Source organism: Alternaria triticimaculans, assembly GCF_023758025.1.
Source record: "Alternaria triticimaculans strain BMP 0046 chromosome Unknown scaffold_3, whole genome shotgun sequence".
NCBI classification, from domain to species: domain Eukaryota; kingdom Fungi; phylum Ascomycota; class Dothideomycetes; order Pleosporales; family Pleosporaceae; genus Alternaria; species Alternaria triticimaculans.
In genome coordinates, this window is record NW_026055960.1 from 1,120,605 (window position 1) to 1,133,326 (window position 12,722).

General features: G+C 52.5%; 2 protein-coding genes across 2 annotated transcripts; one reads left to right on the plus strand and one right to left on the minus strand.

The window, feature by feature from the left end:
* Nucleotides 1-185: 185 nt before the first annotated feature.
* J4E78_003060 (uncharacterized protein) lies at nucleotides 186-2,313 on the minus strand (the record flags this gene model as incomplete). Its single annotated transcript, XM_049363703.1, has 2 exons — nucleotides 186-2,030; nucleotides 2,080-2,313. 2 exons carry the CDS (start codon nucleotides 2,311-2,313, stop codon nucleotides 186-188), a joined length of 2,079 nt encoding a protein of 692 aa, XP_049224368.1.
* Nucleotides 2,314-11,460: 9,147 nt separating this feature from the next.
* On the plus strand, nucleotides 11,461-12,456 carry J4E78_003061 (uncharacterized protein; the record flags this gene model as incomplete). The annotated part of the gene is made up of 1 exon (XM_049363704.1): nucleotides 11,461-12,456. The coding sequence occupies one exon, from the start codon at nucleotides 11,461-11,463 to the stop codon at nucleotides 12,454-12,456; it is 996 nt and encodes a 331-aa protein (XP_049224369.1).
* Between the last annotated feature and the right edge of the window lie 266 nt (nucleotides 12,457-12,722).

Below are 12,722 nucleotides of genomic sequence, written 5' to 3' on the forward strand. Positions count from 1 at the left end.
GCTCCTGACGTGTGACGGGATGGTCTGGTTGCAGCTAAAGTGGGGCTTGCTAGTCTGAGACCCCAAGACATGGCTCAAGCTAGGTGTCTGACTCGTGAGCCTCATCTGAACGGGCTTTCACATTGGGCAGAAGACTGAGTAGGTCGCAGTTTCTAAAGTTTCGCGCAAAGCTCCGAACTGAGCGCTCAATGGGTCCTCGCCCACTCTCGGTAGAAGTCTAGGCATTGGGCGTTGGCAACACTCGCGCTCGTCTTGACATTAAGTCCGCAAAGGATCTGCTTGACAGCGCCTTCAACCTTTTTTCCGTTGGTGGTAACAGGTATCTCTGGGCACTCATCCACCACAGCTGGAACATGACGTGCGCTAAGTGCCTGCTTGATCGTTGTCTTGATCCTTCCGACGAGATCAGTAGAGATCTGACGACCGTCTGCCATCTTGAGAAAGAGAACGACGGTTTCATCCGTATCAGTCTCTCTCCTCCGGCCGATGCAAAGCGCGTCCGCGACGTCTTCGGGGAAATGCTCAAGTACTACGTTGTATATCTCGGCCGATCCGAAGCGTACGCCCGCAGGTTTGAGTATGCCGTCGCTGCGTCCAAGCATCCACAGTCCACCGGTTTCGGGATTGAATCGCACGAAATCGCCGTGGTGCCATATTGGCTGATTCTTATCGTTCGTGAACTTGTCAAAGTACGACTTCCGGTACTTTGACTCCCCTTCAGGACCCCAAAATGCCACTGGCTGACAGATGAAGGGCTTGGTGCAGACTAGATCTCCTGGTTCGCCTGACATCGAGACATCGGCACCTGTGTAGTCATACGCAGCGATTGCCATGCCTAGACCGGCGCCTTGGATTTCGCCTTCATAGACGGGTAGAAGTGGGTTGGGTGCACCAAAGAGTGAGATGATGTCTGTACCACCAGTGATGCTGCCGAGATTGATGGTTGAAGGGAAGGCGGAATAGACGTAAGAAAATGTGGAAGGAGCGAGTGGCGATCCTGTCGAGTAGATTGCTTCAAGCTTATTCATCGTGAGTCCCGCAGCTGATGGGTCGATCGACTTCTGCTCCAGAATAGAAAGGTACTTTGCGGACGTGCCGAAGTGCGTGATGTCAAACTCGTCTATCAGACGATGCATTGCTAGGTCGTCTGGAACAGATGTCGAGGGGTCGGAACTGTCTACGTACCGGAACGGAGAACCGTCATAAAGTACTAATGTAGCGCCCGAGGCGAGCCCACTGACCAGCCAATGCCACATCATCCAAGTACATGTGGTAAAGTAAAAGAGTCGTGAGCTGGGTTTTATCGAGCAGTGAATGATGTGTTCCTTTTTGTGTTGGAGTAGCGTACCGATGGCCCCATGAACGATACATTTGGGTGCACCTGTCGTGCCACTCGAGTAAAGGATATAAACTGGATGGTCTGGCGGCAATTGCTTGAAGGTGAGTTCTGACGTAACCTTCAGTGATGTGAATGTTGCGTAGTCGTAGGCTTTGCCAGATTGTACCGGGATAGAGGTGACGTCGAATTCTACTGAAGATACAGTAGGAAAGATGACGACGGCTTCGAGCGATGGGAGATCCCTGACGATTTCAGTAACCTTGGGAAGTACTGGATGACTCCGACCATTATAGAAGGCCGCATTGTCTGCAAAAAGCAGGGTTGGCTCAATCTGGCGTAGTCGATCGAGAACGGCATGAACGCCAGTGTCTGGGCTTACTGCGGTCCATACGGCCCCCAGCGACGACGCGGCCAACATTGCTACCAACGCGTTGGTGTGGTTTGCAACATAGCCAGCTACTCGATCACCTTCTTTGAGACCAAAATGTATCATGCCGGCCTGACATAGCTTCACTCTATCCCTGAGTTCCTTCCATGTCACTGTTTCGCGTGTAGTTTCTGTAGCAGCGATGACGGCGGGTGATTCGGGGTTGACTTCGGCGGTCGGGAAGAGGAGGTTCTCAGCGAAGTTCAATGTCGCTCCCGAGAAGAAAGCCGGACGGGGAAACATGGGCAATTCTTCATCCACGGCCTATCGTCTGTAAGTAGAGGCTACATGGGATGGATCTACGATGACTGACTGATGTGAAGGCTCCCTGGTGTCGGACACCCACAAATTCCCACGTTCTTTGCCAGAATTCGTTGATGTTGTCGATACTCCATTTGTGTAGTTGCGAATAGTCGGATAGTTGCAGGTTGTGTGTCTTGTTCACTGACTGCAAGAACTGGTACATGGGTGTCGTCTTGGGGGAGGAGTGCTTCCAGAGAAGTTTGGGGCCTGTTGATGTGCCATTGGCACCCTTCGTGCCGTTCATCGCGTCGTGATCGTAATGATAAGTGTTCTTAGCAGCCGTAAATACTGATGTTCTGAAAAATTTGAGGTTTGCGGCTATTGCAGGCTCCTGACAATTCTCGACGGCGGTCTCGCTTTCCCCGCGCCCCCATGCGATGTTTGGCAGCGGCAAGTTCCGATAGCGCATCACGAAAACGTCGCGGTTCCCCACCCCAAACACCACAGCACCTCCATCGACTGTGGAGCCATCATCACGTCCGCTCCGCGCATCTCTAAAATGCGATCCGTTTTTTCATCGACCCACCAGGCTGTCTGCTGGCTGACTACGTCATCCCAACAAGGCTGTGGGGTCTACGTCGCGCATATGCGTAGGCGTCAACTACGCGCCCACGCACCCAACCATTTCAGAATACGCGTCGACTTTCAGCAGCCCTCGCAGCTGTATCACAGCCACGCGAACTCAACAGTTTCATCCCCGTTATGCCACAACTACGAAGAACTCGGGCGGTGAAGGCACGCGACATACGGACGCTGCGGTGAGCCCATGAAGGGAAGGACCGGCCAACACTTTCATCTCCGTTTCTTCCATTGCCTCGAGGTCGAGTTTCAGGCCTGCGATCGACACTCTGCCTTGGGGCCAAATTCACCGGTCTGCCAGGGTCGTTCGCATCTAAGATAATGGTGTGTAGAGAATGGCCAGCGCATGCCTCGCCTATCCCTGATGGGGGTAGCGCCTGGTCCTTGCACACTCCTCAGTATCGAGCACCTGCCACTCTATCGTCTGGCCTTCTACGTTTGTTCTTCGATAGTTCGTCTCAGGAGATTGCAAGCGTACTTGGTATACACCACTAGCGCTCGGGCAAATTGGGGCGTCGATTACAACCCTCATGGTAAGATTTGGGTGCAGGAACGATTTCACTCCTGTCGCGAATGGGCGTCAGGATCAGATGCTCACTCAGAAATTTCACGCGGTGGCGCCGATGTCTGCCTGCTTTCCTAGCGTTGAATTCCACCACACCTGCACGTGGAACTTTGTGGACGATCCTGTCCGTTTCGCTCCTCCAGCCTGCTTGGTCCATCTGAGAATCTTGGAACCTTGAGGATTGCCATGGCCACCTACGCTGAAGCTTTGAGAACATTCTCCATTGAGTAACACCGGCCTCGAATGAGCTTAACATGTGTATGATTGTACATTCTTTGTCGAGAAACCAACTGTAATCGCGTATTTTCAATACGAAACTAGAGGAGCCATCGTAAACCAGGTATCCAGGCGAGCTTGCTCCACCCGGCCCACACCCAGACCGACCCTCGAGTTCGCTCTGTCTGCTCCAGGGAAAAGGATGTGTGGAAGATTGGTACCTGCATTAGCCTTTCTTGCGCCTCTCACTTGACCGCTACCCGGGGTAATAACGCGCGAACACTCGTATGGTCTCAGGCCACTAAACCAGATCACCATGCGTTTTACGATTCCGCCATCGGGTCTATGGTCCGGCCTACAGTCAGCCTCCCAGGGGTATCGCTAAGATTGACGGCAGCTTTGTTCAACGCAAACGCAAGTCTGAGGCCGAGCCATGCCGAGATGTTGCCAAAGAAACCGGATGCTGTCTCGACGCAGCTCTGGGCATATTGCTGAGCGTGCAGGCGTGGTCTGGTGTCGCAGATCATTGTACTCTTTTACATGTCTTACATGCGTGCTAAGCGCATGCAGGCTGCATCCACTACCCTTTTATGTTCCCCACGCTCTCAGGTCATAGTGACGGGATGGCTGTGTTTTGGCACGCCCCATCCTAGCATACCAGCATCATGAAGGCGACCAGGGTCTCGCAGCTTGACGTTGGCAAGATACGCGATGCGCGTGCCCGCTTTCGTACGTATAGTACCTGCGTCAGCCGATGCTTGTCCTCAGTGTGTATGCTAGCCCTACAACCCTTGTCCCTGTCCCTGTATTCCCCTTTCACTGGATCTGCGCATCATGAAACCAGAGATTCTCGGGTAAGTCGGAGACTTCTGTATTATCGATCGGTATGAGAGAGGTTGGATTTGAGCTTTACACTGACATCTTCGTACAGGCAGCAAGATGCGCAGTGATCTTCATTACAAGTGTAGAGGCTTGAGACTTTTCTTCACAGCATGCCGACGCCATGTCGAAGAAGTGCAAAACAGAGCGATGCGAGCTCCTTCGTGGACATCGCTATGGAGAATAAGAACGCCACTCAATTGCTGTCACATCCTTGTACCTTACCCCGGCCCTTCGCTGCTCTTGCCCAAACCGCGACGACTAGTGAAGTCCCATGCTTCATGATGCTGCACCTGGCCCTGACCGGGTGTCAGCAGAGGGAGAAGCTAGATATCAGTGTTTTGCGAGGTCGGTGCGCCGCTTGGAATACATAAGGAGGGTATGAATATAAACAGGCCCAGTGCCACTATGATCTCGACACCAACACCAACAATTCGAGATCTCTGTCGTCCGCCACAGCCAAATCGTCCCTGGAAGCATTGTCTGTCGAGACTTCTGGTGCGTTCAAGATTATTCTCCTCCTTGCTGGAGACACTAGCTCAAAGCATCACATCCAGTACTCTACCCCAACACGCTCACTGCAACACTCGTCTTTTGTCAAGATGGGCAGCAACGACCGAAACGATGCCTTTTCTCTCGAGTTCTACGACCAAGGTCTGTCCTGTCCGGCCACGAACGGAATACGGAGGTTGCCCTCAGATGCGCCATGCACGTATCATGCGGCTGTGCTTGGTCCCCGTCCTCAGCAACTTGGCTTGCATTCAGCGACATTCTCTCGCCAGATGCTCCAATACGTCCCACCGTCATGCTTGACGAAAGACTGGTCTACTGGCACTTCAGCGAGTTGTGGTTGCACGTGTGCATCTGCTATGGGCATTAGAGGAGACAACATGGCTCGCGAAATCGAGACGATCGTTCGAGCTTCAAAGATCGCCGCTACCACAAACACTTCCGGGGAACGATAAGCAAAGCGCAAGCGGATTGACAACTGGGAAAGCATCCTGTCATCAGCTTGGTGAACCTCGCATCCGTGACTTCCGGGAAAGCCTTCTCCCTGAATTCACTGCAGATGCGTCGTTTTCTTATTGGGACAACTTTTTCTTTCTTCAACCGGTGCAGCAGCTGTTACCGAATTTTGTACTTTACAATGTATTACTACACTTTTCCCGCCCGACTACATCCTACTTGGGAGATATATCACCAATCGTCACCTCCCATGCTAAGCGATGCCTTGATTTCGCTAGCATACATGGGTTCCTTGCTGCACATCAATGACGCCGCCACCACAATCAGCACAGACGAGCTTACTACCCACAGACTGCGCCATTGCCGCCAGGCTGGTCGAACGACAGGCGTAGTCTCCACTCTGCTAACTGTAGCCTAACAGCTCTTGTACGGACGGAGCGGAAGTAACCCGAGCCCAATGGCAAGCGCGTCCAGGTACGGCACTTACCAAATCTCCGTGGACTGTGTGCTTTCAGCCATGGACGCCTTGACGATCCAATTTGGATACCCCCACGTCGCCAGTTTGATGAACATAGATCTTCGGTTCGAGATGCAGACTAACACGCATACACCATGAGGTTTGCACTAACTACGAGCAGCTCGTTATATTGAAGGTCGGGACAAGAACACCATAGTTCATGGCGAGTATCGCAACCGTAACGCGATACTGGTCATAGGGGAAGATATTGTATCTCCGCATTACAATGTCAAATCTTCAATCTCACCTTCAGCTCCGTCTTACATCGTACAGCACGTGGCAGACAGATTCCACGAAATGTCCGGTTATGGTCAGCCCGGTGATCTAGCGTCGACTGCACAGGCCTAGCCAACACGCAGAAGGCTGTTCAACGACGCTTAGATCCTTGGCTTGACATAGCGGTGTGTAAAGAAAACGCGCGCCAGTTGAGAAACCTCGCTCCGTTGCTGCATTCGGCCAGCAAATCATACAGCAATGGCCATATCCCTGTCTGCCAGTTGAGATTTCAATAAGATTCGAAACACACCAAGCCTCTTCGGATTCGAGGTACTATTCCTCCTACGCTGCTGCCAGCGTAAAAAACACCGTAAACTTAGCTCAGACACTCTCCGCGGAGCCTTACCAGCAGAGCTGAAGCACCACGGTCTTGAAGAAACGCGGCAGAATAGAATTGCATACGAGACGCCTCGATCTTCCGGGGATTCATGCGCAGCTGCGCAGTAATGTGCGGCTTGAGTCATCTGTCGCACGGTAATGCAGAATCAGTGGCGAGTTTGCTGCGCTGCGGATATGCCACAGCCACACAATGCATTGTCACCCATGATCGAATATGCACATTCATTCTAGGGAAACTGAACTGCAAACGGGGGGTTGGACGGACGCGAGAGAGATTTGGGCTTCGCGCTTCCGGCTTCTTCACATCCAACCAGATAAATTGCCTGCCACACTTCATGCAGGCAGATGCAGGGGAAGCGCTTACAGTTGCGACTGTTAGACTCTCGATTACCGACCATGGCACCCATTTCATAGCAGCAGCACGGATCATGCACATAAGAGCCTTTGGATCTTCAGCTGTGTAGAGGAAAGCGCTTTTCGCCGATGATCTTGTCGTCGATCTCACCCCAGCACTGCGCCTGGGGTCGTCGCGTGGGCCTGAAGAAGTAACGCCTTGCCGCTTCCACAACCGACAGCCTTCTAGAAGCTTCCAACAACTTTCGGTGGAAGGACATTCAGCCAGCCTCAACCTTGCAGTCACCTGCTTGAGAGTTTTGGTCTACCAAACCGTTGGCGTGCGGACTGGTGATGCGCAATACTCTCAACTTTATCCTGAGTGTGCGCAACTTCAATCTTGCGTTTTACTGAGCTAGAAATCCCGAAGGAGATAATTGCAACAGCCTTTATGATAGCTTGTGCGACGAGCGACGAGCGTTCGGCCGCCAAAGTACTTGCCGTCCCCTGTTTCCCCGCTGCGCTTGTGTATGAATTTTGCTGTGAATTAATCTTCCTACACTCATACCATTTTGACGCTTTGCAGCGGGTCGAGAGATTTGGGAAGCTGATCGGTAGGCAATGCGACCGAGAATTAGGCTGATGTGGACACACTGCCTCGCGCGGAATCGGCAGGGCTGTGCGTGTCACGCTACCAGGGCAGTGATGCATCTGGGTAACATTACGGGATGACGAAAGTGTGGGATGACGCTGTTGCGCACTTCGAAATTGTCGGGGAAGCGGCTTTGCATCCCTTCCTTCCTGTTTGGACCGTCAAGGCTGAACAGGGCTTACAGACTTGATGGCACCCTTGCATTGTCTTCGCATCGGCTTCTCTCCCTGATGGTGCTTACTACTGAATGGTGTAGATATCTCGGGGAAGCGGCTTCTTCGAGCTGTTGTTCTCGTCACCCTCTTATCAGGTCCCTTATCTATACCACCTAGGGTCAGATCCTAAGGCACAAGCGTGCCTGGGACAAACCCTCAACCCCCTCACGCAACGTAACACCGAACCCTCGTTTCTAGAGGAAGTGGCATGAACCCACCTCCGAAAGACAGTCAAAAGAGTTCTAGTGATCGAAAAAAAAACCGCCACTCATCATCCAAAGTCCAGGAGGTCGGATGGCCAGCAAGTAATAAGCAGCGACTTCGGGTCGGGAAAGCTGTGCAACTCTGGTCCGGTGCCACTTCTTGTGTCGAAGCGGGTTACCCGGGCCGTATTTCGTGAACACCCGACAAGGCCGATGTGAGCAGACCGGCGACCTCGACCGCCTCTTCTGCTTGTGATCCTCGGTACGCCGATCCCTGCTCTATGCACCACCAGGCTGTATACAAATGGTCTCACTGCCTAGTCGGCACTACATCCGCGGCCAGATCGTACCGTCCAGTGGGAGAACGTGCCCTGAGCCCGTTTTTAGCCCCACGGATCTCGCGTCTGGTTTGACCGCGGAAGCTGGCTGTAACTGCCATGATCAGGGGGTCTTCCAATCCGAACAGCTAGTGGGATCTCAGTATCCACAGCCACGCTCCCACCCCGGGTTAGGGGTCCTTCTACTCTTGCCCCATGGGTACAAGAGCATGCAGTGGCTATCTTCCCGCTTCCGCGCAAACGAGGCAAGTAAGAAAACCTTCTAGATACGGCTAAGCGGCATTGCGAATGAGAGATGAAGTGAATGATTCGAGTCATCCTGGCTATGTGCTGTCTGTCAAAGTTCTGCTTGAGGCGCTGCGCAACTAGCACTTGTCTCACACGCGGAGACTGGCTCACTACACCCTAGCAAATGGCATGGCAGCCAAAGTATAAGTAGCACCTTGCGCGCGGCTGTTGGAATCTAGTTGACAAACTTTCTACAACTATACTACTGCTTGACTGAACAAGATGGCTTCCTCAGCACCAGTGGCTGTGACCTCTGCCGTGGCTACCCTTGGCTCTTCTCAGCAAGATGGCCAAGAAACTCCCTCGTCATCACTTCATCAGCACGGCACTGTCCAATCAAACGGTAACAGATCTACTGGTACTGCTGTCAGGACTCATAGTAGTGACCTGACCTTTGTTGGGATGTGGGCCAACGCAGAAGAACACCAGACCAACACTGAAACGAACGGAGGTAACAGTGACCTACCACCGCTTCGATTCAGAAGGTACTGACCTCTCATAGTCGAGCCTCCTGTATACCACACGAGTTGTACGCGACACCGCAAACTGAGCGAAGCATGCTCTCTCCCCGTCGATTCTCCCCAGGTTGTCAGGCTTCTGACAACTTCGTACGCGGTCGAATTGAGCGAAAATATACGGGAAGGAGGGGCCTGTGAATCGTCCGCCGCGGTGTGTACATGCGTCGTAGCATTCGAGGTTTATGAGGATGAAGCGGAGCCACGGAAGGCAAGGATGAACGGAGTGGCGGCGTCTGAGAAGCGGCTGAATGGGGTGAGGTAGTGTGAAGCTTCCTTTAGCACCCTTTATGCGATACAAACCATGTGTATGAGCGACATGGCACCGGAGGTTTGGTTGAGGGTAGTGCGCCGTGGGGTTAGGGACCAAAAGCTGTGCTTTGCGTTACTTGTTAGCTTGCGGTATGTTGGTAGAGAGGAATACATCTAGAATGTTTTGTGTCACACTGCCCACGCGTGGCTGCCTAGCGCTGTTGTTTTGTTGGCTGCAATGGTATTGTGGCCCCCATACGCGAGGCTGTGCCGCGTTGGGCTGTTTTGCTACGCGCTCCAGCCTTGCCCCGATCACATTGCATTGGAGCCTTCTTCTCATGTAACCCACTACATTGCTATGATGCCTATCAACATACGAAGGGCCAACACCAGTACCTTTTGCCGATCGAGATCGAGATCGTTGTCGACACTGCACGAAGATTGGCACCTACACCGGCCACTGCGCCCATCTCGACTACTCGTACAATCATCCTCGCGAGAAAGCCGTTGTTCCCGCCATGACGACTGCGCTTCACGTTGAGGGCTCGCAATTCAGTCCATAAAGAACGAGGTACCTATTACAAGATATGAAGCGCCTCACAAGTACCTATGTAGCTCGACTTCATAGCGGCTACCTGTCCCTAGTACACCCGCCCACTCCCATCTACAAACTCAGAGCTTTTATGCACCATCTGCTAACGCTCATGTATACATAGACCACTTTTGCCCCAGCCCCCGAAGTCATGCTGATGTCTCACATCTCAGCTCCGTAGTCCACAAGCCTCACGCGCTACCATTACACACGTCGAACGATAGCTACCCATCGGCACGACTACAAGCCATGCTCAGCCATAAAGTTACTAATGGCTTCTTCCAACTCCCCAATAATACACTCGGCCGCATCCGCTGATACACTAAGAATACGTTCGGTTCTTCCGCACGCATGTATATAGACGGCCAGCACAGTTTCCAGCGCAACCGGAATCGATACCACAAAATCTACTTCATGACCGATGGGTGTGAGAGTCCAACGAACGATAAATGCGAGGTTGTCTGTTGGGTAAATGTCAGAGTGATGACCTGAGTCGGGGGTTCAATGCTTACTAGCGATTACCTCGATCTGTCGGTTCATATCCGCATCGTCTTTTGTAGGAGGTCGGTGTGGCCAAAGGAGGTTAAAGATGCGTTGCTCGAGGGGCCCCATCGCGGTCTTTGGCATATTTTATGGAAATGGATACTTTGACGGGTATCAGACGTGGATTACGATATGGGCACGGTAGCACTGGCTACACGGGCCTTTTGTCGCCACGTTATTTGCGTAGCTACCCGGAACATGTGTTTGTCGCATCGGATTGAGGAAGAAGGCCCTGGCAGTCGCAAGAAGCTGGTGCGTTGCATGTCCATGCAAAGGAAATGTTCAGAGGTACTTCTTTCATAAGGTCTGCCAAATACCTACACTATCATGTCACTAGTTATGTTGCATTCGTCTCCATCAAAAGAGAGCTAGCTTTTACGAGGGTTTCAAGCGCGTTGGTGACTATACGACTAGATTGAAAATGCATACATCCTCGTATAAATCCACCTTCCGCGGGAAGATGTATCCTCAAAGACCTCGACGCTGACTTCCCGCAGTCGGCCATGATGTCATATTGTGAATTGTAAGTCGCACTTCGCTGTGTGGGTCGAAAATGGCGAGTGAAAGCATGCTAATCTCCTCGACAGATTGAAGAGAGGCTTTACTGATCAGTTAGCAGACCATGGCGACGGACATAGAGCGCCTTCTCGAATGTGCTTGTTGCATGCCCAGGTGGTTTGACTTCTGTACCCGCCGGCGTGAACGGACAATTGCGGAAGACGCTAGTCGGCTTATCGATAAGCCGCCGCACGGGCCGACTTTCACTCGATCTTTTCTTGGGTCTGGCCACTCGTGATGCTACTCGTGCAGCCCGCATACTCACCTTATCGTCTGCACACCCTCTGCAATCGATCGTGATTGATGCGACTTCTGGAACGGCTGTATCTCCCATTAAGGAAGCCTCAATTGATCCAGGTGCCGATACGCCCCCCCGCCCGGCCATACCTCTACCGTCCTGCCGCGGCTATGGATCTGTCTACGGATGCCAATGAGCGTGTTCGTATGTCACCCTTTCGATTTGAACGGGTATGGCTGACGATCATGGTAGAAGGGCTCGGTGCATCATGACACTCATGCTACCCCGCCACAATTTATTCAGAAAGAGCATTGGCGATATCAAAGTATGCGCAAGGCCGATCTTGATACCGATCCAAACATATTCGATCTTAGTAAACGCGATGAGTTCAGTGAAGAGCGCAAAGATATCTGGCGACCCGCAGGCATCATCCCAGCGGCTCAGATTGACGCTGCTTGCCAGGCGTATGCAAGGGGCAAATCACTCTCCGTACCTGCACAAGACGCACAGATCTTCGAGCATCGCGACTTCCCCGGCCTTCAAGTCATCTCTGGGCTCCTCCCACCTGAGACGCAAGTTCTTTTTACGTCATGTCTGATGCACAGAGACCTAGCAGATCCAGGCCATAAGATCAACCTTCAGGCGGACTATGATATACCATATCCTCCGAAGCCAACGTCAGATGGACTGCGTTTCGATAGTTCCTTCTTCCTTCGCCAACGGTCAGACCCGGAGGATTGCCTGACTCCAAAGCTTCCAGACAAGTTGAAACCTCTGAATAACGAGCAATTCTTGTACACCAAGCTTCGTTGGCTGACCCTCGGCGAACAATACGATTGGCCAACGCGTAGTTACGCAAAGCATGCGACACCATTTCCAGAAGATCTATCAACGCTTGTGACAGGTCTTTTCCCACACATCCGGCCTGAATCTGGCGTGGTCTTGATGTACTCAGCCAAGGATTTCATGCCTGTGCATCGCGACGTCAGCGAGCAGTGTCAACGTGCGCTAGCGAGCTTCAGCGTCGGATGCGATGGAATCTTCATCATGGCTCGAGGGGAAGATGACGGGGAAGGTGAGAATGCCCCACGAAGCGTTGCGATTCGAGTCCACAGTGGCGACGTTGTGCATCTCACTGGCAACGCTCGATGGGCTTGGCATGCGATGGCGCGTTCAATACCAAGCACATGCCCAGATTTCCTTGCAAACTGGCCAGCTGGCACACCTGGTTCTACGGCAGCCGAAGAGAAGACTTACAAGAAGTGGAAGGGCTATATGGGAACCAAGCGCATTAACGTGAGTTGTCGGCAGGTCTGGGATTAATTCAACGGCAGCCAGAGGGCCGGCCCGTCTGTGGAATTCCATCGCACTGGACACGAGTGCCTTCGTGAGAATCGGATCCGTACGCTCGGTGTCGTAGTTTTGCTGACGGCGGCTGCGTAGCGCACTCCACGGTGGAGCAGCTCTCGGAGCGTTAATGAACCCAGTTTCAGCAACTTTATGCAACGTCAAACGCACCACAACTCAATTTTGCGAAAGCTTGCACATTTTGTCACAAATCTGCTCATGCATGTGCATGCTGTTCTTCA